Raw genomic sequence first — 27,300 nt, 5'->3', positions numbered from 1 at the left:
AATCCGTCAGTGTCCACCACCCCCCTTTCACTCAGAAGCACTACAGATATTAACTGGTGACAGCTCATGTAGCCTTAAGGTGCATTTAGATGCACCAATAATCGTCCAGATTATTGGGAACGACCGGTCATCTGGCTGTCTAAATGTGCTGCCGATCACCTAATGAGCAAGCAAAACGTTCGTTCATCGGGTGATCCTGTCGTTCATGCAGGCATCACCGATCATGGGTCAGCAGATTGTGTGGTCTAAACAGCTGCTTCTCAGAAGTCATGATTCCGTATGAGGACGAGGGATTGCTATAGCGATCCCCCGTCCTCATACATTTAAGGAGATAGCTGCATGTAAATTCTGCGGTCTCCTTCACTGAACGAGCAGCTGACTGTTGGAAAGGAACTCTTACTTCCCGACAATCGGCCGCTCAGTCGGCCCATCTAAATCCACCTGTAGATCTACTCCACTATTGTGTTAAGATGGCCAGACCATTGTACAAATCAAGCACCTGTTAACTTTTTCTTGTCTCACCCTATCTCTTCATAGACTGTAAGCTCTTGTGAGCAGGGCCCTCATTCCTGTTTTAATTGTTGACCTGTTTGCAGCTATGTTATTTATGACTCTGTTTGTACATGAACCCCCTGATTGTAAAGCGTTGCGGAATATGTTGGAGTTTTATCGATAAAGATTATTATTAGTATACATCACACATAAGTGAAACACATTTATTTACTGTATATACAAATAATTGCATTTGTTACATGAAATATGTACAACAGGAATACTTAATATAGAAGTCTTATGTATCATTGAATAAAGGACTCATTTTTTGGTGACGGGGGGACCTTAAATGTACAGTATTAGGGCTCATGCACATGACTGTTATTTGGGTTTGCATTTCTTGTGTCTCTGATGCAGACCTATTCACTTCAATGGGGCTGCAAAAGATGCTCTGTTGCGTGGCTCCACAAAAAATATAATAATAATAGAACGTGCTATTTTTGTCCATTTTGGGGACAAGAATAGGCATTTCTATCATGGGCACCCTGTTCAGTTCCACAAATTGCAGAATGCACATGACCGGCATAAGTGTTTTTCAGACAGCGTGGTCATGTGTATGAGCCCTTATTGTGAGACCACTCAGCATACAATTAAAGGGGTTATCCCACAGTATTTGTCACCAACCCATAGGTGATAAATGTCAGATTTCCCAGGTGGGGGTGGTTTAACCAACAGCTGGGACTCTGAGCGAATTTGGATCCCCTCTGAATGGAGCAGTAGTGCACATGTCGGCCCACCCCTCCATTTACTTCTATGGGTCTGACACAGACAGCGCTCCATTAGTCTTCTAAAAGGAAATGGCGCAGTGGACCAACATGTGGACTAACACTCTTTTCGGAGTGGGGACCCTTCCTGGGGGTCCCACCAATTGGATCACACTACTATCCAACAGATAAATACGTTTTGTGAGATAACCATTTAAAACATAACTTAGGGGGTATAACTAGCTGTATATGGAGACTTGGTGGCAATGGTCCATGTGAAAATAATATGCAGAGGGAAAAAAAAAAAAAAAGGACATCACCATACACAGACCCTGTACAACAGTAGTGCTGTTTCTGTGAAAAAAAAATCTGACCTGTTTTCTAATCTGAGACAACCCCTTTAAGATGTCAGTTTCTCCATTAACATGTACATGGAGGACAGCCAAGCAAATATATTCAAGAGTCAATGGCAGCTGCTGGACATCCCTCAGAGTCGGTGAAAAGAGCGTCCAGCCATCATTTCTATTCAGTTTAATATGGTAGATAATGAAGATATCCTGAGGTATATAAATATAAAATGATTCTATATATACAGCCGGGATACAATGCATATCACGATGTCCCACACTTGTAGCACTCAGCGAAAATCATACAATGCTTGCTGGGAAGATGCAGAACACATCCAATTATATGTCATCTGAAGCCTCAGGCGTGTAGACCACTACTTCAGATCAGCTGCCAACATCGCAAATCCCTGAAAGAAATGATATTCCTAAATATATGCAATAATCTCAAAGCTTCCATCCATTCAATGCTAACTATCTATGGTGAGAAGCTGATCTAGAGTCATCAAGTATATCTGTAATTATGTCTCAGTGCCACAGTGACCGTAACCAATCATATGGCTTGTTGGCACAGGCCTCACTAGCTGTAATCTCCCCCATGGTCCTGTATTATTGTCTACTAGCGGGAACTTACTGTACATTTGAGCAACCAATCAACAACCCTAGCAACCAAAGTTGGCAACTGTCAGTTTTTTTCCAAGGCCATATGATTGGACTATTATAGTCATTATTATTCTAGTGATCAGCAGGACTATAGCAAGTGGAACCTCATAGCAGATATTTCTGCCATATCCTAGTACCATTAAATCTACAGGACATATATCTTAGTAGAGAAAAGCCCTGTAAAAGTACTCAGAGCGGTGGGGCATCCATCCTCACTCTTTTCATGTCTAGTCAGAGCCTTAGGTGGGGGGTTATACATCAGGAGTATTCCCTGACATATATCTCTGAGGGGAAGCTCAAACATACAGTATGTCACTATACGGCCATGCAGAGGCACACAGCACGGCCTATAGTAGCTAGAATGTAAAAAAATACATATACCATGCACTTGACTACACTTTATGTTTTTTTTTTTGTCTGCTGCTCTTTCTATACAGTTAAAAAAAGGTGTGCCAACACATAGCCCCTGGACAAATGGGCATGGCCACCCTTTTGTCTTTCCATTGAGTAAAAGGGGCTTAAGGCTACATTCGGTGTATGTCCTGAGAGCTCTCCCTGTACATACATTGAATCCTTAACATAAAGTGATGTGAATAGAGCCAACGAAAGTCACCATACATCATAAATGACCTAATGGAGAGAGTAGAGACGTGAATGAACATTGCTTTACACATCGAGAAGCTTCTCACCTGCTTAACATGGACCGACGTCTTTGTCACGAACTTGATGGGAATATAAATTCCACTTGCTAATTGTTCTACAAATGAAAATATTAGAATACATGAATGGGCTTGTGAACAGTGGTGAGGAATTGTCCAATTAGAGTTGGATTGGAGTTCTTACCATTCACATTTGGTACTACTATCTCCTGGAAGAGCTGCTGGACTCCATTTTCTGTCACGACCCCCTGGTACAACGAGAGTATGGTCACTTATTACAGAGTTCTGAGCATTTTAGGGAAGATGTATGCTAAATCCACACAGCAGTATAGTTTATGCAGGTTTTCCTCACAGATTTTCGCTTGGATTTCACTGCTTTTCCACACTCAAATCTGCATATGTTATTAGCGGATTTTGACAGGGATTTGCCCCAGATTTCACCCTTTGCATTGCAAGTGCGCACTAACAATTGACATGCTGTAGATTTAAAAATCTGAAGGTCATTCCACATAAGTGAGATTTGGAAACTCTCATTAACTTTGTTGGTACTTTATGAGGCCACCAGCACACAACGCGGATTAGGTGCGGTTTTCCACACAGATTTTTGTGTGGAAAAACAACACCGTAATACAGTTACCAGTAAAGCATATGCGATATGACAAATCTCACTTACATATACACTTTGTGTTTTTCCTCCGTATGGAAATTGACCTATTGTGCGTTTTTTAAAATCCGCAGCATGTCAATTGTTTGTGCGATTCCGCACATTCTTTAGAGCGGTTTTCCCGATATATTTCAATGGGGTTGTTAACATAAACAGAAAATCCACAACGAAAAACACACAAAAACTGCAATAAAGGCCTCATGCACACGGCCATTTACTCCGTGTGCTGTCCGCATACGTGGCTCCGTTCTGCGGCCCCATTAAAAAAATACAACATGTCCTATTTTTGTCCGCGCTTTGCGGACACGAATAGGCATTTATACTGCCGGCGCCCGTTCCGTTCCGCAAATTGCGGAAGGCAACACGGGCATGCTTCAGTTTTTTGCGGATCCGCGGTTCGCTGTTGCAAAAAAGGCACGGCCGTGTGCATGAGGCCGACTAGTGTGGTTTTATTGGCATACTTTGTGCAATTTTGGTACAAATTTTCTGCAGACAAGTCTGCAGCTCCAAGTCTCTACAGTGTCCAGGGCTCATTCAGACGGCCGTATGTTGTCCGCAAAAATGTGTATCCATTTTTTGTGGACAGTTCAGCATGTCCACAGAAAAGCGTAATGCACTCCGTTTTTTTTGCTGACCCATAGACTTCAATCGGGCCATGTCCTCCATGTCCTGATTTTCACTAACAAGTATAGGGCATGTTTTTATTTATTTTGCTGAGCCGTGCAGTAAAAGAAAAGACCCCATAGACGTGAATGGGACAGCATCTAATCCGCAAAAGAACTGAACCTCATTTTTGCGGACAGCATATGACCGTCTGGATGAGCCCTTGTGTTGCAGATTTTCTGCTAAAAAAAAAAATCAGCGCAAACAAAACATATCATACACATCGTATAGTTATACCCGTAGAGCTCTTGCACTGACCTCTGTATAGTCATGAAATCAGAACTTCATTGGAAATGAAGCCTGGGCGAGAGCAGGAAAGGCTGGGAAAATGTTTTTTTCCCACTGTCTGCAGCAGCCAGGCTGGTAACTAAGAGAATTAGCAGCTAGCTGAGGAGCTCAGGTAAATGCGGGCTGAGCTCCTCAATCAGGGCTCTCTGTCTGGGGAAGGAGCCGGGACCCTCTAACCCCGTGTGGGGTCAGCACTGCTGTGTTTTGGGGAGCTGGGTGGTAGGCCCAGATCCTGATAGAGAGGGAGAACTTTTGTATAGTCAGTGGCCAGACAACCAAGGTTTTAAGTTTATGTTTTGGTCTGCTGTAAAAAGTGATAATAAAGCTGGCCGTGGCCAGTTTGCACCAAAATCTGCAGTGTTGAAGTGACTTCTTGAGTTGTGCCAACCGTCTAAGCGGAGAAGACGGCGATCCTGGAGAGCTAAGTGACTCAGAGTTGTCACAAAATATATATAACTTCTGCAGTCAATCACTGACCTCAGCATTTCTTTGGGCTATATATCCGATTAGCTGCATTGGTGGGGAACACTGAAGCAACAGCGCTGGAACAGAGAGGGTTCAGGAGGATGATGTGTATAATTTTTTTTATTAGTTTAATACATTTTCTGCCTTAAAATTTTACTCAGATAATCCCTTTAATAGTTTGAGTGCGGTGTATTCATGAGGAGGGCGCTCTGCCTAGCCCTCAGGATGTGATTGACTGGTGCTGAATACAAATGCATTTGTCATCATCATGGCATCACCAATGAAGCAATTAATAGACATGACTCAACTGAAATCCTGTATGGAAACTCGTACAATATCATGAGTCATATCAGCTACTGTATTGATGACAAAGTGATGGGTATTTAACCTACCTTTTCTACTTTAATGACAGTTTCACTCCCTTCGATTTGTAACCTGTAGGACGGCAAATTATAACTTTAGTATCCTTTGTCACATACGTAGGCTGTAATACAATCTGATTATCAGCGGTATTGTTATTCTTAGGCCTCATGCGTTTTTTTTTAAGGTCCGCAAAAACGGGGTCCGTAGGTCCGTGATCCGTGTCCGTTTTTTCTTCCGTGGGTCTTCCTTGATTTTTGGAGGATCCACGGACATGAAGAAAAAATTGTTTTGGTGTCCGCCTGGCCTTGCGGACCCAAACGGATCCGTCCTGACTTACAATGCAAGTCACTGGGGACGGATCCGTTTGACGTTGACACAATATGGTGCAATTGCAAACGGATCCGTCCCCCATTGACTTTCAATGTAAAGTCAGGAGTCCCTATTATACCATCGGATCGGAGTTTTCTCCAATCCGATGGTATATTTTAACTTGAAGCGTCCCCATCACCATGGGGACGCCTCTATGTTAGAATATACGGTCGGATATGAGTTAGATCGTGAAACTCAGATCCGACAGTATATTCTAACACAGAGGCGTTCCCATGGTGATGGGGACGCTTCAAGTTAGAATATACTAAGAACTGTGTACATGACTGCCCCCTGCTGCCTGGCAGCACCCGATCTTTTACAGGGGGCTGTCATCAGCACAATTAACCCCTCAGGTGTGCACCTAAGGGGGGTTAATTGTGCATATCATAGTCCCCTGTAAGAGATCAGGGGCTGCCAGGCAGCAGCGGGCAGACCCCCCTCCCTCCCCAGTTTTAATTTCATTGGTGGCCAGTGTGGCCCCCCCCGGCCCCCCCTCCCTCTATTGTATTAGTTTCATTGGTGGCCAGTGTGCGGCCTCCCCCCTCCCCCCATCATTGGTGGCAGCGAAGAGTTCCGATCGGAGTCCCAGTTTAATCGCTGAGGCTCTGATCGGTAACCATGGCAACCAGGACGCTACTGCAGTCCTGGTTGCCATGGTTACTTAGCAATATTCGAAGCATCATACCTACCTGCTGCGCTGTCTGTGATCGGCCGGGAACTCCTCCGACTGGTAAGTGACAGGTCTGTGCGGCGCATTCCTTAATGATCTGTCACTTACCAGTAGGAGGAGCGCCCGGCCGGTCACAGACAGTGCAGCAGGTAAGTATGATGCTTCTAATATTGCTAAGTAACCATGGCAACCAGGACTGCAGTAGCCTCCATATTTCTTCTTATAATGTTAAAGGATTTAGGTCACCTTCAAAAAGATCTCAAATTTTCTCCCATCTAAAGAAAACTGGCAGCACAGTAATTTTTCTACAAGAAACACACTTCAAATTTGATCACTACCCTAACCTCTCATATTCTAATTTTCCTATGTGGTATCACTGTGGTTCCGACTCCTCAGCCTCCAGGGGCGTCAGCATTGGTTTCAAGAAAGGGAGCTCTTTCCAATTTTCCTCACAATTGCTAGACCCGGAAGGTCGTTACTTACTGCTTAAAGGGTCCTTTGCAAACCAAATGTATACGTTCATCAACATATATGCTCCCAACTCCCACTAATGCCAGTGGTTCAAAACTCTCCTCCCACTAATAGAGGATTTCAAAGAAGGTATAGTAGTCATGGGCGGTGACTTTAATATCTCACTGGAACCCTTACTAGACTCCTCCTCACAAAAATCCCCCCTCTCCCAGAAAACACTCAGGGTAATCCGAAAACTATTTCATAACTCACAGATGATTGATGCATGGAGAAACTTAAACCCATCTGGTAGAGATTACACTTTTTATTCCAACCCCCACCAATCCTACCATAGAATTGATTATTTATTTTTATCCAAAGAATACCTTCAGCTTTGTGCTAAAGCTGAAATAGGATCTATTCACCTTTCAGACCATGCCCCAATTCACCTGTCCCTTAACTCCCCCAATCTTGCCCCCAAAACATTCAAATGGAGATTGAATGAACAATTAATCACCATTCCAAATATTATAGCACAGGTCCAAGACCTTCTGCCAGAGTATTTCCTTCTGAATGCCATTCCCGAAACATCTCCACATGTGGTGTGGGATGCCCACAAAGCTTTTATCAGAGGCCAATTTATTAAACTAGGTTCACACTTAAAAAAGAAAAGAATCGCTAAGATGGAGATGCTCTTCTCAGAAATTCAAAGGGTTGAGAGCCTTCACAAAAAATCATTATTGGAATCTGAGCTTTCTCAACCTCAAATCGGTCAAATATTTCCTACACTCCCAATTTCAATATTTCGCTCATGGTAATAAGGTCTCCAAATTAATGATGAGTTTTATAAAAAAAAGGAAGACCCAGAAATACATTACTAACGTACATAAACAAGAAGGTGGCTCAGCCATAACATCCAAGGAGATAGCTACTCAATTTCAAAAATACTACCAGTCACTATACAACATCCCTCAACCCCCCCAGAAGAGTCCAATATTACCATTTCAGACAGAATTAATTCCTTCCTGAGAGCTAGATCTCTTCCGAAATTGGACACTGCCCAAAAACTGTCCCTCAGCGAACCTTTTAGCTTAGATGAACTTGAAAAAACTATCCACAAACTTCCAAATGGTAAAGCCCCAGGCCCTGATGGTCTCCCGTCCACATATTACCATACCTTCAGTAAATCCCTAATTCCACACCTCTTACCCATATGTAATCAAGCCCTCCAAGGCTCATCGCTATCACCAGATATGACTAGAGCACATATCACCATAATACCCAAAGAGGGGAAAGACCCTGCCCAATGTGCAAGTTATCGCCCTATCTCTTTGCTAAACCTAGATTTAAAACTAATGGCCAAAATGCTTGCAAACGTCTCTCTCCTTTCCTCCCCTCGTTAATACACAAAGACCAGATGGGTTTCGTCAAGGGTAGAAAAGGTAAGGATAACTCAACAAGAATTATTAATGCCCTTTTCCATGCTAAAAAGAACTCCATACCCCTTGCATTGCTGAGCACTGATGCAGAAAAGGCATTTGATAGGGTCAATTGGGACTTCATGCGCCATGTGATGACAAGCTTTGACCTTCCAATGCCATTCATACTTGCCACCTTTGCTATGTATACAAATGCCTCTGCATCAGTTCTGGTAAACAACTCTATCTCCCCCCCCCGTTCGGTATCCGGAATGGAACTAGACAGGGATGCCCCTTATCCCCCCTATTTTTTGTCATGACAATGGAACCACTCCTCCAAGCCATCAGACAAGAATCTAAAATAATTGGAATTAAATTGGGGAAACAAGAACACAAATGGCCGCCTTTGCTGATGACTTGCTGATTCTAACTACTAATCTGCAGTCCTCCTTGACTGTCATCTACAATTTATTGGAAAAATTCAGTCCAATATCTAACTTTAAGATAAATATGAATAAATCCCAGGTCATGGGCGTAGGCCTCCGTAGTTCTGTAGCAAATTCCCTAAAAACCAAATCTCCCTTCAACTGGGACTCTCCACATATCACGTATCTGGGGATTAAAATAAGCCCAGATCCCCAAGATCTCTTCAGACTAAACTATACCCCTCTCCTCCATGCAGTAACAGAACAAATGACCCAAATAGATCTTCAAACTCTTTCATGGTTTGGAAGGAAGAACCTTATCACATCCCTTATCATTCCCAAACTCAACTACTTACAACAAGTACTCCCCATTCCAATACCAACAAGTTTCTTTACAGCATTAACAAAAAACATCCGTAGAAATGGTTGCGACCTAGACTATATGGCTAAGGGGGTGACAGCCTTAGGCTACTTTCACACTAGTGTTTTTTGCAGATCCATCACGCTTCAGTTACCATAATACAACCGCATGCATCCACCATGAACGGATACGGTTGCATTATGTCTTCTATAGCCATGACGGATCTGTCATGAACGCCATTGAAAGAAAATGGGGGACGGATCAATTTTCTATTGTGTCAGAGAAAACGGATCCGTCCCCATTGACTTACATTGTGTGCCAGGACAGATCCGTCTTGCTCCACACCACATCGTGGACAGAAAAACGCTGCTTGCAGAGTTATTCTGTCCGCGATGGGAGCGCAACCAAATAGAACAGAATGCATCTGGTACGTTCCTTTTCATTCAGTTCAGTTTTGCCCCATTGACAATGGATGGGGACAAAACAGAAGCGTTTTTTTTCCACTATTGAGATCCTATGACGGATCTCAATAGCAGAATTGAAAACGCTAATGTGAAAGTAGCCTTATCCTTATAGTAGGCTGTACCTCATTGACCTATGACTAGACAACCTACCGTAGGTAGTCAGATAACACACCATTTATAGATTCTTAGTGAATCCCCTTAGTAGTATGTATGTGGAAACCTATATTCTTCTAGCATCATGAAATGTAGAAGAATCATACAAGGATGGTGTCTAAATGAACAAGGCATAGAAAAGGAAGAATGAAATTACCGGTCTAAGATCACGGAACCTGTGAGATTCAAACCCGGAGCTCCTTTGGCTTGCGACAAGGAAATATCGGTTTGTAAGTTAACCACCTATACAAGAAACACACACATTACAGACTTTCATGTTTGCATTATATTCTTCAATCATTTCTAGTGGAAATGCAGGATACTTACTAAGTTAACACTGAAGAGATTCTCGGTTTGGTTCTTTGAAGGATAGACATATGTTTGCAAGGTTCCACTAAACTGGATAGTCAAATTGTTTGACTGAAGAAATACCATTGGAGACTTTGTTGCATACATCTTGATTTTCACTGGTGCAGGGTTTGGAAAATGTTGAGAAATCTAGAAATTATAGCACAGTAGTTAATGTCTATGGGATGCAAACTGACCTTAAAGTGTAACTGTCATATATTATTTATTTTTTTGCTAGTTTATTAGAGCTAGTTTGTTATACCTAAGTTAGTCTGTCAATGATTGTCAAAAGATCTGTAATTACCTTATAATAACAGCCTTCATTAATGTCCCCTCTCCCTTTCCACTGCTCTCTTAAAAGACCGTTGCTATGGCTTGTCTGTCTCCGGCTAGGAAGACAGGAAGACGGAGGGGTGGTCCTTCACACTGCATGCCTGCATTAGGCTTCAGAGTGAGGAGGTGTGTATCTCAGTAATCCAATCTGATTGGCTGGCAGGGAGCTGCTGGCTACAGTAAGAGTGTATGGGAAGTGAGGGAAAGCAGTTTTGGCCTCAGAGAACTGGCAGAGGAGCCATCTTGAGAAGGTTCTCATATTGTAAATGTTTAAACAGCCATAACCAAGGAAAAAACTCAAGGAAAACAGTGGTATGTGAAGAAATTAAAGATTGCTTTCCCTTGTGATAATTGTTATTGGGGTCAATTGTTTGTACAGCTGAGTATGGTGAGGGGAGTCATTTTCACTGACGTTACAGCATTCTTGCCAAGTCTTCCAGAATACCCTCTTGAACTTTCAGAAACACTGGCAAACGTGCTAGGTGCCGCATCCATGAAAACTAACTGAATATGGTGCCAGGATGCTGCATCATCACACTCGGCTCTAAAGCCCAAACATTTATTGAGTGGCCATGGTGCATCACAGACAGGGTTGTGGACCCGAAAGCCCATGGAAGGGCTTGCTAGTGTTTCTATGGGTTTTTGGATCCATGTCTCCGTACCGCAAAAGATAAGAAATTTTCTAACTTTTGCCATATCTTGCAGATCACAGACCCGTTCAAGTCAACAGGTCCACATTCGTGATGTGAAGTTCACACCGTTGGTGCCCGTGTTTTGCTGACTGCTATTTGCGGTCTGCAATAAGAGCACTGCAACCATACAGCCATGTGAATGAGCCCTAAAGGCTAATTTGCCCTATTAGTGTAGCATTCTGACCCCCAAGCATTTTCATGCTTCTTTCCCACCATTCAAGGCACCCGGAGACATACTTCCTCATCGCATCTAAGATAAGGCAAAAGCAAGTCCTAGTTAGGAGAACCTCCAAAACACTAGAACCCATACAATGACAAGACAAACAACATATTACTATAAAATACAAATGTATATGTAGTATTATACAATGCAGCAGTGTAGTCCTGGTCTTTGCCAGAAGACCAATAGCAAGCTGGGGAAAACATGTCATACGCTTTTTAGTACAGACAACCATGAATACTGTTGTACATATCTGGAGGGGGTTGCTCTACCACCATACAGGTTGACGGATTGAATAAACACCAACCTTATGATTCTGCATATATTCATTGTCACTCATACAAATCTCAGATCTCATTAGTGGTGACTATGCACCATGGCATGGGTGATGTTCTGTCTATTGTATGTACAGTTATCAGTGACTAGTCACTATAGTTATCCATTGGCCATTTAGCGGAGACTACTGTATTTGAAGGCCTGACAGCAGTCCTCCAAATCCACCAACAGCACACCATATGGATATTGGAGGAAGATGACAATGAGTCATGTGTACAGCAAGACTAATATGAAACGTAACCTTACATTTACATGACAACATACATTAAATTGCCAAAAGTTTACTTTTACAGTTTATTTTTATCCAACTTATGACTAGGGCTACACTTTGTGATCCTCTGAAGCAGATATACAGACCATGTTAATGGCTCGCAATGCACCCACTCTGTGACCTCCCAAACAGTGTTTAATGACTTGATCAGAGCACATGCTGCATGAGAAGCAGTGCATCCCTATCAGACTCAGCTGAGTGGGATTACATAACATTCAGTGTGCAATCCCAAAAGGTTCCCTGAAGGCCATAGGGAAGAGGTCAGTATAGTAACCTTCAGAACTCCAGCTGTTGTGAAACCATAACTCCCAGCTTGCACACCTAGTTGACTGTTCTTGGAACACCCATAAAAGTGAACAGATGATGATGTGAGTTATACTTTTTACAGCAGATGAAATGCTGTAGGTTGCTGAGCACTGCCATGGGGCATCCCAGTAGATCACAGCTTTGCCTTTCTGAAGATCCCACGTGAACTACTAAAAACATGTTCCAATCAGTACATTCATGTATTGCACTCACCTCCGGCATGTAAGTAGCCAACTCTGAGGTTGTCAAGTCTTTGGAGCCCTGCACAAGATATTTATATCATCATTGACAAGTGAAGAGGATGGGATAATATGCGTGGCTCTCCTGATTATTCATACTTACCACCAAATGTGAGACCTCAAAAGTCAAAAATCCAGCAGAGTAGCAAGCAGAACCGAGGGAATCCAGGAAAGACTGGGACACTCCAACATAAAACATGGCGTCATGCTGGACTGGGAGTGTCATGGGTGCTGGAGAGAAAGCAGTCTCACCATGTGACTTGATAAGTGACTGGAAAAAGCCCTGTGTGGAGGAGATAATCTCATTTTAGGAATATTCATATTGTATTGTGCTGTTTTGCACAGAACTGTGCTATTTTGTATCCTCTGTGCCTGGCCTAATTCTCACAGATACTGGGATCAAATAGTTAGGCCAGACATGGTTCACTGATGGCTAGCTCAGGTAAACCAGGTCTCAGTTCTCTTATTCATCTATATATATATAAAGAAGGCCATATGTATGTCGGTATGTATGTTCCGCGATCACATCGGGCCGCCCGCCGGAATATTGTCCTGCACTCATAATGTCATATGAGTGCAGGACAATAGTCCAGTGGGCAGCCCAATGCGCACAGCATCGTAGTAACCTATGATGCTGTGCGCTCCCGTGCACACGATGTATGGCCCGCTCACAGACCGCATGTCTCAGAGGGCATACGGTTGTGTGCATGAGCCCTTAGTATCATAGAAGTGAATGAAGCAGAGGACTAGGATAGGAAGTCTCAGCATATTATTAAGCCTAGTGGCCAGTGCTTAAACTGCACCATTTTAGGATATTTTTAACATATATAATGGCAATTTAAAAAAAAAAATCTAATTTTTTCCAAAAATTCTAAAAAAAATATACATAAACTTGATTAAAACAATAGCTCATTTTTCTGATGACACATTCTCTTTAACCCCAAAATAGGTTTTGTACTTAAAGATCACCGGCAGCAGGATCAACGCCCTTGAAAAACAGACATACCGCTTGTAGAGTTGATCCTGCTGATTAAAATGATACTTGTGAAAACCAGTCGCGACGATCCAGAGAAAAAAATATTTTGTATTATCTATGCAATTGAGGGCTTTAGTGCCTCGAGGGGTGGGGCCTAACCCGTTAATGCAACCTCAGATTTCCAGTGCTGGCCCCACCCCTCTGTGCACTGAAGCTCACATTTGCGTAAAGAGTTAACGTTTTTAAGGTCTTTTGTCTCAGGAAAGCTGCAACTGATTTTCTCAATACAAGTATCATTTTAATCAGCAGTATGCTTGGGTTAATGGGGTTGATCCTTCTGACAGGTGATTTTTATGGAATTACAAATAACCATTTGGATCATGCAGTATCTTACCAAACTTGGGCTGATGAAAAAACCTCTTACCTTTAATCCTATATTAGCATAGCAGTCTGAAACTTCTAGATTACCCACAAGAGATAAATCAAGCTCCATTAAACGATTTACTGGCAATTTCACTAAAAATAAGTGTAATAAAAGAATGTCAATCAATGCTTGTTAAAAGAAAATTAGAATCTATGCCTTTTATGATATTTCCAGATATTGCCACATTGCTTGAGAGTAATGTTCCTTACACACATCATGTTTATCGGAAAGATCTTTGTAACTGCCTCAATGTTAGATGCCTTTAGAGGCATTCCGTCATAATAGAAGTCTATGGGCTGCAAAATGGATACGTCCCGTTTCCCTTATGCAGGAGAGGACTCCCCTGCATAGCGGAAACGGGATGGAATGAATAAAGGCATTTTGTGATGAATTCCGTCATAGAATTACATTATGGTCCATGGTGACGGAATCCATAACGCAATTCACCTTTTACCACCAAATGAAGTGTGAACGAATTCCATAAGCGGAAATTTGCTCATCTCTAATCACATTATATTGCCAAACAGTACCAGCATTCTAAAAGCTGACAGCTGGCCCCCACTTCTGATGTGAATGCAACTGTAACATTTGGCACTAAAATCTAATTGCATATGACTAATGTTATTAGTGTTGAGCTAATCGAAGAATCCGGAGTGCATTTCGATCCGAATTTCAGTGAAAAGTCGATTCACCGCGAAGCCAAATTTCCTCATGCTTCATGGTAACAAATGAATTTTCCCTGAAATGGCAGTAAAAATAAAAATAAATCATACTCACCTTATCCATTTGAGCGCAAAGAGGCCGCCACGGACATCTTGCTTAAAGATCCCGCATGAAATCTTATGACGTCACCATGCTAGCCAGCGTTATTATGTCATCACACACACAGCGGGATCTTCAAGCAGGATGGTTGCGGCAACCTCTTTGCTCTCAAACGGATAAGGTTAGTATAATATTTTTAAGCCCTGAAAGGCCTCCATTTTTACATCAGATGCCGCGATGAAAGCGGCATCTGAGGGGTTCATTGACGGTTGGGTGTCACAATCGCTGTTCCCCCCGTCATTGCGCCCACTACTTACAAAGAAATGTGCTTTGTGACAAAGTAATTTGTCCCTATGCAAATTATTTTGAAAATTTGGCACAGGAGCCGCTCATCTCTAACTGCTATCATGCACATTTTTTGGGCCACTAGTGTCATACCAGTCATTTTGGACCCATTTTGGAGAGTATGCCCTTATACTCACTTTTTAAATTACTTAACCACTGATCCCATTTCTTAGCTTCATTTCTAATAGAAGAACACAGCTGTAATAAAGATAATAGTGATCATGTCATCATTTAGCATATCATAATCAATATAGTAATACATGTCTGCTGAACACAGACTAGGCGCAGTATACAACTTGATTCTTGCTTCTGTTAAAGCTATAAGTCAGGAATATTCCTCAATGGATACCTCTGATGTACTGTATGCCACTATATAGGTACAATGGTATATACCGGCCGTTGACTTCCATTGTAAAAAAGCTTACACCGCTCAGTATGCTTTTACTGTATTATCTATATAGCAAAGTGCAGTAGACTATGCTTTACAATATAAAAAAAAGGGTATGCCCAGGGGCGTAGCTATAGGGGGTGCAGAGGTAGCAGTCGCTACCAGGCCCAGGAGCCTGAGGGGGCCCAAAGACCCTTGTGCCACATAAGAAGATTATAGAAGTGCATGCTGGTCAAGTTACATCTCTGGCTGGAGGGAAGTGGTTAGGTCAAGAATTTGGCATGGCGGAGAGCAGCAAGAAGGCTATGTGCTCCCCTGACCATAAAGCACAGAGGAGGGGGGGCCCAAGCTGAACTCCCGCACCTGAGCCCATGAGCCTTTAGCTACTCCCCTGGGTATGCCAATGGATATGTGGCCATCATATGCCAAAGGGACACTGTTTTGGCATAGACTGGGTGCATTGAGGCCTACAGTATGAATCTCCTCTGCATATCTGAAAGTGTGTGTGTGCACCAACCCTGCTTAGGACCCTACTCATGTATTATATATTAGCTAGAGCAGAGGGCTACCTAAAATGATTGGCTTCCATTGCCTGATTTTTCCATATATTACATGCCCAGTCATGGGCCTTTGGTGATCATATGCTCAACAGGCTGGCTTCAATTTAATGCGAAGTTACCTTCATGAGATAAGCCATTTTAAAGGGCATGGCCAGATTCCTATATTGATGAACTATCCTGAGGATAAAATGTTATCTTCTCATGAAATAATTCAACTGATCCCTGTAGATTCAGCTTCTCTTAACCCTAAGTTCACACTTGAGCGTTTTACAGCGCGTTCCTACGCGCTGTAAAACGCGCAACACATGAAAACCAATGCTTCCCTATGGGGCTGGTTCACATTTTCGCGTTTTACAGCGCGTTTGAACGCACTGTAAAACGCCCGACGCTCAAACAAGTACAGGAGCTTTTTTTGGCGCGTTTGACGCGCGTTTGGGCCATAGACTCTTTGGACAACACTGCTGTCAATCACCCAAACGCGTCTTTACTATTACAAAAAAACGCGCGACAAAAACGCGCATAGAAACGCGCGTTTGAGAAACGCTTAGGTGTGAAACCAGGGTAAAGGAAATGTGTCACCAAAAATGTTATCTGCCAGTGGAAATCAGATAGTGACATGTCTCCTTTTTATCTAATCAGTTTTTATTTTCTGATTGTATTCTACTTCCTGAACACTATTATGAGGGCGGCCATCTTGCCTGAGCTGTTTTTATCAGCATTTACACAGCATTAAGAAAATTGCTTTACGGCAGCCCCATGGTCCATAGACACAATGGTCAGGAGGGGACCCTATTGACTTCTATAGGAGAGTTTTCTAGGCATGTTCTGTGATCTGTGCAGAGGTCATTGTACAAGGAAAGAATAGATAAGATTTGACAATCACTTATTGTGAATGGTGGATCCTGTCTTATCTATACGCATAAACAATATCTCCTTATGATTACAGGCAGGATTAGAATATTATATAAGCAGATAACTGCAGTAAAGTGATCTGTACAGACCAGGAAATGGCACCTATTATTATTCTTAGTGGCCATTGCGAAAAATGCAGGAATTTATGTTTTTTGTTTAAATAAAGATATTGACATGGAAAATTAAAAAAAATCAAAAATTCTTTAAAAATATCTTAAACATAAAAACGTAATTTAAACAATAGGTCATTTTCTGATGACACATTCCCTTTAAGCCCCAGTGATCGGCTCTAACGACTGGGGACAGTCATTCAAGCCAATACATTTTAGTTGCAGTGGCCGCTTTAGAGGAAATGTAGCCCACTGGTCACTCAAATAAATGACCGTTCTTGTAATGCATCAATGCGCTCGGTCCTTCAGAATAGAAGCGCTTTTTATCCTAATGGAGCATATGGAGAGGGGCGTCCTGATAGAACAACCTCTTTAAGAATAAGATCACCATGATTTATCTATATGAATACTGTACCCACACCTAAACATTTAGGGCAGGCATGTCCAAACTGCGGCCCTCCAGCTGTTGCTAAACTACAACTCCCAGCATGCCCTAATAGCTGTAAGCTATCCAGGCATGCTGGGACTTGTAGTTTAGCAGCAGCTGGAGGGCCGCAGTTTGGACATGCCTGATTTAGGGGGTTGTTTATCTGGTGTAAAGTAGAACTGACTTAGTTGCCCATAGCAACCAATCAGATTCCACCTTTCATTTTGGACAGCTCCTATGGAAAATGAAAAGAGGGATCTGATTGGTTGCTAGGGGCAACTAAGTCAGTTCTACTTTACACCAGTTTGATAAATGACCCCTTTAGTTCTTAGTTCTCTCTATATGAATATTGTACCCACACTAGTTCTTACCTGCTGGTCAACAGCTCTTCGTACCACATCTTGAATGGATTCTTTTATACTCTCATAGATATAGCTAGAAAAGGAGAAAAAAAAAATTGAGTCACATGGTGTAATCTTTTAGAAAATTGTAGTTAGATCTCCTATGCTAAATAAGAATTTAGGATGTGTAATAAGAAAGATGAAAATCCGTGATTCCAATGTAATATTACCCCTTTATAAATCCCTCATAAGGCTTTATGTAGAATATGGAATTCAGTTTTAGGCTCCTCATACTGAAAAGGACGTAAGAGAGCTTGAGAGGATTCATGGGCAGATAACCAAATTATTAAATAGGAGGGAAGGTCTCTATAAAAATTGTTCTTGCTCATCTTGGAAAAAAAAATGCCTAAGGCCTCATTCACACATCCGTATCTGTAATGACATCAGTGACAAGATGGTCAGTGGTTCCTCTGTGATGGATCCATATTTGATCAGTGTGCCCGTTTTTTGCCCTCCGTGTGTTATCTATATTCCATGGACACTAAGTTGAAAATTAATTTAAAAAAGCATCTACTAGTAACGATCCGTGAAATATGGACGAAACGGACAATGGCATCCATGTTGTGTTTGTGGACCCATAGAATATAATGGGCATGATGGACCAGTAAACAAGGAAAAATAGGGTATACTTTTGTAGTGTATTTTGAGGACAGTTTGGTTTTTGGTGTATATTTTAGGAATAGAGTTCTGTATGTATGGGGAATCTAGTCTGGGGTCTGTGATCAATGAGCGTCTGGTCTAGGGGGTCTGTATTTATTTAGGGAGTTTGTATTAGTTTAGGAGTTCTGTACTTATTTTTGGTGTGATGAAGGTCATATTCACTGCTAGTGATTCAAATCAGGAGTTCCCATTGTAAATTGGTGAGGCATAAGGCCAAAAATGTACTTTATACAGTATTATTGCTTTTTGGTATCTCTCCGATGTCTAACACTGTGGCAACATGAAGTGTGGCATGGACATTAACATAACTTTGAAGTAAAAAAAAAAAAAGCAATGTCCATATTATATCAATTACCTAACTCCACCCAACATCTGGACGTCAACATTTTGAACACTTGATTGGCAGTCAAGAAGGTGTACAGATGGTACACCTGGATCGATTCGACTAACTCCCATGATCATGGAGATAGATAATCCAGTTAAGGTCATCACACCTGTCCCACTGTCGTTTCTGAAAATAAAATAAAAATTATTTTCTGTATTTTTTTTTCAAACGTGGTGTGTTTTTGTGTGTGTGTGTGTGGGGGTCATTTTCCAGTATCAAGATGCTTACATTAGCCAGCTGTCTATTTTCCAGTTACAGTTGATTGTAGCATTGCCATTTTTCATTGATACACGCATTCCAGTCCCAGGCAACCATTGTGAAGACAAATTGCCAAGATTAAACTTTACCAAGCGTATCCTTGAACACAAAAAGAAAAAAAACTTTGCTAAAAAGTTTGACAGTGACACATTAGATGAAAGGGAAACAAAGGATTAGCCATGTTGGATTCCAGCATGCCCAATCCTTTGCTCCTGTGGAAGATTCCTCTTTCTTTATTGAAAATGCATACTTGATTGATTATGCATGTGGAAGTTGGGAAGATTAAGGCCTCTTTCACACGGGCGTCGCGTGTGAGGGCTGGATAAGATGCGGGTGTGTCGCGGGAAAATGCACGATTTTTCTGCGCAAGTGCAAAGCGTTTTAATGCATACCCAAACCCGAAGCCGGATTTCTTCACAGAAGTTCGGGTTTGGGTTAGGTGTTGTGTAGATTTTATTATTTTCCCTAATTATTTTCCCTAATAGCATTTTTAATACAGAATGCTTAGTAAAATAGTGATGGAGGGGTAAAAAAAAATTTTTTACTCACGTTATCCACTTGTTCGCGCAGCCCGGCTTCTCTTCTGTCTTCTTCTTTGGTGACCAGGAGGAAAAGGACCTGTGGTGCCACAGATCCTTTTCCTCCTGGTCATCAAAGAAGACAGAAGAGAAGCCGGGCTGCGCGAACAAGTGGATGAGGTGAGTTAAATTATTATTATTTATTTTTTAACCCCTCCATCCCTATTTTACTAAGCATTCTGTATTAAGAATGCTATTATTTTCCCTTATAACTATGTTATAAGGGAAAATAATAATGATTGGGTCCCCATCCCGATCATCTCCTAGGAACCATGCAAGAAAATTGCACCGCATCCGCACTTGCTTGCAGATGCTTGCGATTTTCACACAGCCCTATTCACTTCTATGGGGCCTGCGTTGCGTGAAAAACGCACAATATAGAGCATGCTGCGATTTTCATGCAACGCACAAGTGATGCGTGAAAATCACTGCTCATGTGCACAGCCCCATAGAAATGAATGGGTCAGGATTCAGTGCAGATGCAATGCGTTCACCTCATGCATTGCAGCCGCGCAGAAATCTCGCCCGTGTAAAAGAGGCCTAACAATGGCTATTGTACGGTCGTGGACAGCATGCGATGGTGATGTTCAAGCACTTCTCTGTGTAACTATACATAAGCCTTCCACTGCTGATCTCAAGTGACAATACATCTTTTATGCGTGGCGTTTGAAATAGGGCAAGTTACATTCTCTTAATCGTACAATAACAGTCATATACCTGGCAAGCCTTGCATTGGGGGATATCTGTCTAATGCAACCACATTAATGCTGTTCCTTATATGTAAACAGTAACCTTGACAGCTACAGTTACTCACCGTGTGAACTCATATTTCATGTCCTCGTTTCCTATGTTTTCCGTTCCGGTCACATTTGGTAGCTGGTATTCTGTATTATTTGGCATCAATGTATTCACTAGATATTGCACTCCTGTAGAAAAAATAAAAAATAAAATAAAAAAATAAAGAAGGTGAGTGCATTTAAAAAATAAAAGTTGAACATTGCCAGTATTTATTCAACTTAAGAACATTTACAGATGTGTCCTCTATTACCTTTATAATAATTTTGTTAAGGATTCTAATTTCTCACTATACAAATTCAATATACAGTAATATAGCAACAGGCTAGCTAAACACTTTGCAGGCTGCAATTTACATCGCAACCACAAGGTGGCCACAGATGAACATCAACAGAGTATTTTTTAAGGCATTCATTTCGCTCCACATCATCTTGTGATATCTCAAGCCAAGAAAAAAGGTAAGGAAGGACACATCTGTATGTTGGTGTATATTTGTAGTGCAAGAACATTTGCATATTGTTTGTGAGGCCTTCCTCTGGGAGCCCTGCTTCCATATTTCATAGGTAATATTGATAAGTTATTAGTGAAATTAGATTTTGTGCCCCATTAAGGACAGGTTCTTTACACTCTTGCAGAATATGTTGGCACATAGAGAACTGCTTTGGAGCAACCCCAATATACAGTATGTGCACAATAAACATAATTTCACATCTGCTCTTAAGATATCTGACAGGTTATTCTGGCCGAGGAACAGACACCTGGCCCCCGATTTATCATACCTTCGCTCCAGATTTCTAGCGTCAAAAAGTTGAAAAAAAGGGCTTTTGCGACTATTTACATTTTTACACCACTCACTCCAATTTTGCAATGTGGGTGGAAAAGTAGGGGTGGTAAGCTTTGTTAATGAGTTTCACTCCAAATTTAGATCTAGGGATAAGCCAAATTTATCAAGTAGCATGAGACATTTGATAAATGGGATATAAAGTACTCCAACACAGACTCAAGCATAACTGACTTAAAATTTCCCCCTCATGATATATGTATCCCCCTGGAGTTCACTGGACATGGCCTAGCCGCATACTGCAGTTGGCTATAATGAGATCTGGTGGGAATTCGGCTGGTTTCCGATATGAGTGCCGGGCTTCAGCTAGACAAAAACCAGTGCATCTCAGTGGCCTTCGGCGGTGCACTGCCCTATCTGGCTACACAGCCTCTGCTGGAACAGCCTGCTGGATATCTTTACTGGAAATGTGAAAGTAGCCCAACAGGATTGGTGTTGCTTTGTTCTTTATACCTGTCATAGTGGTGCATGCTTGTGTAAAATAATTATCATACATTCCTTAAAATTGATGGCCTAGTCTTAGGATGGCTATCAATATTAGTTCAGTGGGGCTCATATTCTCAGAACCCCTGCCAGTCAGTTTTTAGAAGGGACAGTGGTGCACCCTCTTCATTATTTACCAGGCAAGGCTCTGAACTCTTAGTTGTGCCTGGTATTGCAGTTTTACTGAGAATTTGTCCAAATTAAGTGCATGAGACTGAGCTGCAATACCAGGCACAAGCACTATTACAGAGTATGGAATTGTGCCTAGTAAGCAATGAAATTCCCTTCAGACAGCAAATGGACAGGTGTGCCCATTAGTTCTGGTGACTAGTGTTGATTGAGCACAAAAGTGCTCGGGTGCTCGAGCACAATGGAAGTCAATGGGAGAAACCAGTCACCCCCTGCTCTGAAGTGGGGAGGGTGTCTGGTTCACATGAAAAGGTCAGAAATTGATGGAACTGGTTTGGGAACAGCATGGGGAGGATGTCTGGATGCATCTTGGACTCCCAGGTTGCTGCTGGGAACGATGTTGTCAGAGTAGTACGCCAATTTTACAGACTGGCAATAATGCGCACAAAACCGAAGATAAAATTGATTTTAGAGGAAAAATTAAGGGCGAGAGCCTGCTGCTTGATCTGACCATGGAAAAAAGTATGGGCGAGGGCCTGTTGCTGAGCTAACCATCTAAAACATTATGGGTGAGGGCCTGCTGCCGAGCTGACTAACTAAAAAAATTTGGGCGAGGGCCTGCTGCTGAGCTGACCATCTAAAACATTAGGGGTGAGGGTCTTCTGCTGAGCTGACTCTCTAAAACATTAGGGGCGAGTGCCTGCTGCTGAGCTGACCATTGAAAAAATTATGGTTGAAGGCCTGCTGCTGAGCTGATTATCGAAAAAATTATGGTTGAGGGTCTGCTGGTGAGCCGACTCTCTAAAACATTAGGGGCGAGGGGTAGTTACCCCATGAAATGAAGCACAATACCGGAGGATCAATAAGCGCTTAAAAAGAAAGAAAGACGCAAGGGATCAGTGAATTTTGGCTTATAAAAGCAAAAACCAGCCGGATATCTGCCTCCCTGGAAAGTCGACTCTTCTGGTAAAGTTTATCCCTGCGAGATATCCACTAAAGACGCAGAAGGAATATATTACCGATCGACTCCCAATACAGTACGGCTGTACATAATCACTGAGGATCCCGAATCCGCACTGAACTTAGTTGGAATCAAATCTCCACATACCGTATCGCTGCCTGTAAAGAATTTCATCACACGTGGGACGCCACCCGTGATGCAACAAAAGCTGGCATCACTTCATATATAACTGTGAGTAAAACAGCTCCGGCTTATTCCTAATAACAAGCAACAACATTGTAGCGATAATACAAGTGTTACGACTACTAAGTCGCACAGATACAAGTGACTATTCAAAAACTGTATCCAAATATCAAGTTCACCTTTACTATTGCGACCTTACCTATTGGGGTATTGATCGGGTTAAATAACCCGTTTGGAAAGACACTTTTTTACCATACAACAAACTTTGGTCAAAATACAGCATTGATACTATTGTATTTAACATTTTTATTGATTTTAGCTTGTGTATTTTAAGTATGTTTATTTAATAGTGTATATTACCAATAAATATTATATTAACTATCCGTGTGGAACCGAATAGTGGTGTGCCCTACTACTTTTCCCCTTGTTTTCCAATATTTTTAGAGGATCGGGTGAATCCTCTCTGTAGGAGCACCCATACCATTTTTTGATTATACAGGTGAGCCCTCTCTAAATATTCGTATATCTGAACCTGTACCAGTTTGTTTTAATGGGAGGCGCAGACATACTATGTCTCACGTGGATACACAGACGGACAGGCCATCACATTCTAATGGTGACCACAATGTTGTATCCGATCACTTGGGTCTCGAAGCCAAGCACAGTTTCTGTGTGATGTCTCTACCATAGTTAGTTTCTACAGTAAGTTCAAATCCTTATAGATATGAGCCATTTAGCTCAGGAAAAACTTGATTCTGCACTGGATAACTACAATATAGACACATCAGAAGTTTGATACGTACCACCTTTTAGGCCATAGTCTGTGATTTGAATCGTGGCCCCGGGATTGTCTCCAAAACAAATGGTGGACAGGGTCAACAGAAGGAATGTGATACAGGGAACCCACATCATTGTTCTTTAATATCTGGCAACTGAAATACAACCAAAAATAATTGTTAGGACTAAGAACACATAAAAATCATGATTAAATCAGCTTTGATTATTTGCCCCCCAATAAATGAGAATAATGGCAACCTCTTTCCACTGATGTCTATGGTTCAAGAGTAACCTGAACATTTTTTATTATGGCGAGTCGTTTACAGGCATGTGTGACGGGGGGCACGGTCAGCAGATCATGTGAACAAAGCTTGGATCAAGGTGAATTGGGCGGTGGGAAGGTTCATGGCACAAAATGGGGCTGTCGCAGTTAGGCATGCTGATTTGGAGCAAGGGTCAGGGGCTTTTTGGCTTAGCGATGGGGTCCATCTTAATGCAGTCGGCATGGATCTATGGTGTCTTGGATTGCATGGGGGCATAGAAACGGCTTTGGGAGTGTGGAGGGACGCGCAGTCATAAGGGCTCAAGCCTGCACATTCTGGTGGCGGGAGGTCCTTGGAGTTGGTGGAATATCAGGTTCTGGAGGATGGAAGGGCTCCATGGTTGGGGCTGGACTCCCATGGTTGTATTTTCGGGGCAGGTTTTTAGGTCCATCAGTGGTGCCTCCGAGCTGGCGCTCATCGGCTGGGGGCAAGATGGAGTACCCCGTGGAGAAGGATTTACCAAAACAGTTGGGGCTTTGAGGACCTCCCTCGTCGTTATTATATGTTATACATATGTTGGGGGGGTGTGGTGTCATATGTACAGATAATTTATTGGGAAATTTACATATATAATAATAAAACGGCTGCTGTGGCCGATTCAATCCAACCGGGTGTTTGTGTCGTTATTTGGAACATGGCAGTGGGTCAGGGTAGCGAGCATGATGGCCAATATCTTCGTCATGTGCACTGCAGCTCAATACCATTCCCTTGAATGGGACTGAGCTGCAGGAAGACCATGTAACCAATGGATATGATGTCACAGGCTGAGGATTTTATGCTGGACTGTGGTATTTGATTCTGTTAGGGCAGTATTTTGTGCTGCACTACAGTATTGCTGGGGTCAGGATGTCACTTTTAAGGTTTTTTCCAGAGTTACTTTAAAGAGGATCTTTCATATTTTTTTATTAATTAAGATAAATACCTTTACTTGCGGGGTACCCCCTACTGATGCTGCCATCCTGCCTGATTTTTTTAAATATCACTCCTTTTGCCCCGCTGTGCCCCCCTGTATTTTTTACGCTCAGTATGCTAATACTGAGCATTGGTACAGGGAGGAGGAGATGCCAGGGTTTCTCAATGAGTGTCTCTTTCTCCCTGGCTGTGCCGCGATCCAATCACAGTGGAGAACGTCACAGCCAGGGAAAAGGAGACGCCCATTCAGAAACCCTGGCGTCTCCTCCTCCCTGTACTGATGCTCAGTATTAGCATACTGAATGGGAAAAATATAGGGGGTATAGGGATTTCCCAAAGGGTAGCCTTCAGATAAATACACACCAGCCTTTTAGTGGTGGAAATTAAAGTAATAAATGTATTTTATTGTTGGCAATGAAAAATTATAGTGGATGGCACTCCTTGTGTGTCGCTGTTGGTGCTCAGTGGAAAGGGTCAATCAAAATATGTAGAAACCACGGCACTCAATATTAAATTATCAAAATTAGTTCATTTATTAATTGTCCATCCCAGGTAGGATCATTTATAATGCAAATGGCCAACAATATCGTTTCGGTCCAGCAGGACCTTGTTCACGGCCTTACTGCAGGTGATCTGGAGGCATCGGGAGTCCTCCCGATGCCTCCAGATCACCGGCAGTAAGGCCGTGAACAAGGTCCTGCTGGACCGAAACGATATTGTTGGCCATTTGCATTATAAATGATCCTACCTGGGATGGACAATTAATAAATGAACTAATTTTGATAATCTAATATTGAGTGCCGTGGTTTCTACATATTTTTATTGTTGGCACACCACAATTCAACAGGCGGTAGTGATCAGCTTACTTCAGCTGACATGTAAAGAAAAACAATTCGGTCTTGAATCTGAACAATCAAGTTTTAGGGCACAGTACCGTACTCCCCACGGAGTGGATGGGAACCTTGCTTTGTCCTTTGTCTCTCGGCAGAGACCCTCTGGTTTTCACTCGGCTCCAAAAACACACAGTTACACAGAGCTCCACCATCAGCCAGGTAATCATCACCCCTGACCCTGCTGGCTGACTTTTTGTAAGCCCGTCAAAACCCGGCCTGGACCATGGGGAACAGCCACCCACCCTGCACTTTGGCTGCTCCCAGTAAGAGCTGGCCCGGATTAGCTTTTCACAGCTATGCAAACTATCAAAGTGTCCATCAGCAACTGCTGTGGACATATTCACTTCTGGCTCCTACTTCACCGAGGCCAGGATCCTCAGTGACACATATCTCCCATCTATGATGGTCCCTTATGCCTTTCTCCAGGGGGCACATCGGGGCGTAGGAGCGATTATATTTTTTTTTAAACAGGCAGGGTGGCAGCATCAGCGGGGGTACTCCGCAAGTAAATGTATTTATCTCAATTAATACAAAAACATAAAAAGGTCCTCTTTAAGTTCCCAGTCTGCCCTGCATGTGATCAGTGGGGTCCCCCCTACTGATCAGATACCGATCTCCTATGTGTATCCTCCTGTAGATAGTTGATAAGATTATTATTATTGGACAGCTACTTTAATCACTGTTCTGACCTGACTATTCATTTAAGGTGACCATACACAGCGCGTATACTAGTGAGCGCTTCAAATATGTCCAGTCTGCAGGAGGAATGAAGCTCCTCTGTGCTTGTTCTTCTCCGGGCATGCACTGCCTGTCCTGACTGCGTACAGGTAGCTGAGAATGCAGGGGACACTGCCGGACGCAGAGAGGAGTGGGGGTGCACGAGAGATCTAATAGGGGTCTGATCTAAGGTCTGACATGGGGGGTGGGGAATCTGACATGGAGTCCGTTCTGAGGTCTGATACTTGGGGGGTCTGAGATGGGGTTCTGATCTGAGGTCTGATATGGGGGGGGTGTCTAACATGGAGTCCTGATCTGAGGTCTGATACTTGGGGGGTCTGGCATGGAGGTCTAATAGGGGTCTGATCCCAGATATGATATGGGGGGATGGTCTGACATGGAGTCATGATCTGAGGTCTGATGGGGGGTTTGATATGGAGGTCTAAAGGGGATCTGATCTCAGGTCTGATATGGGGGTCTCACATGGAGATTTAAAGCGGGTCTGATATAGGGGGGGCTCTGACATGGGTTCCTGATCTGAGGTCTGATATGGGGGTCTCACATGGAGGTCTAAAGGGGATCAAACATGGAGTCCTGATCTAATGTCTGACATGCAGGTCTAATAGGGATCTGATCTGAGGTCTAAAATGGGGGGCGGGGGAGGTTTCTGACATGGAGGT

At 42.6% G+C, this 27,300-nt stretch overlaps 1 protein-coding gene across 1 annotated transcript in view; it reads right to left on the bottom strand.

Annotated features, from left to right (window-relative positions):
• Positions 1–695: 695 nt before the first annotated feature.
• LOC122924276 (BPI fold-containing family C protein-like) overlaps positions 696–27,300 on the bottom strand; it is a 31,128-nt gene continuing 4,523 nt past the window's right edge. Inside the window, exons 2-16 of the mRNA XM_044275220.1 lie at positions 23,802–23,930; positions 20,421–20,532; positions 18,999–19,127; positions 18,741–18,896; positions 17,696–17,759; positions 15,065–15,125; positions 13,821–13,912; positions 12,524–12,703; positions 12,395–12,442; positions 10,003–10,173; positions 9,833–9,918; positions 5,395–5,437; positions 3,107–3,170; positions 2,953–3,020; positions 696–2,010 (exon numbers count right to left, since the gene is read on the bottom strand). Coding sequence (XP_044131155.1) covers positions 1,978–2,010; positions 2,953–3,020; positions 3,107–3,170; positions 5,395–5,437; positions 9,833–9,918; positions 10,003–10,173; positions 12,395–12,442; positions 12,524–12,703; positions 13,821–13,912; positions 15,065–15,125; positions 17,696–17,759; positions 18,741–18,896; positions 18,999–19,127; positions 20,421–20,532; positions 23,802–23,910 — 1,416 coding nt within the window. The 5' untranslated portion in view covers positions 23,911–23,930 and the 3' untranslated portion in view covers positions 696–1,977. The remainder of the gene's footprint in view (positions 2,011–2,952; positions 3,021–3,106; positions 3,171–5,394; positions 5,438–9,832; positions 9,919–10,002; positions 10,174–12,394; positions 12,443–12,523; positions 12,704–13,820; positions 13,913–15,064; positions 15,126–17,695; positions 17,760–18,740; positions 18,897–18,998; positions 19,128–20,420; positions 20,533–23,801; positions 23,931–27,300) is intronic.

This window comes from Bufo gargarizans, unplaced genomic scaffold, assembly GCF_014858855.1.
Source record: "Bufo gargarizans isolate SCDJY-AF-19 unplaced genomic scaffold, ASM1485885v1 original_scaffold_979_pilon, whole genome shotgun sequence".
NCBI classification, from domain to species: domain Eukaryota; kingdom Metazoa; phylum Chordata; class Amphibia; order Anura; family Bufonidae; genus Bufo; species Bufo gargarizans.
The sequence above is the reverse complement of the archived record's forward strand: the minus strand, read 5'-3'. Positions and strand labels throughout refer to the sequence as shown.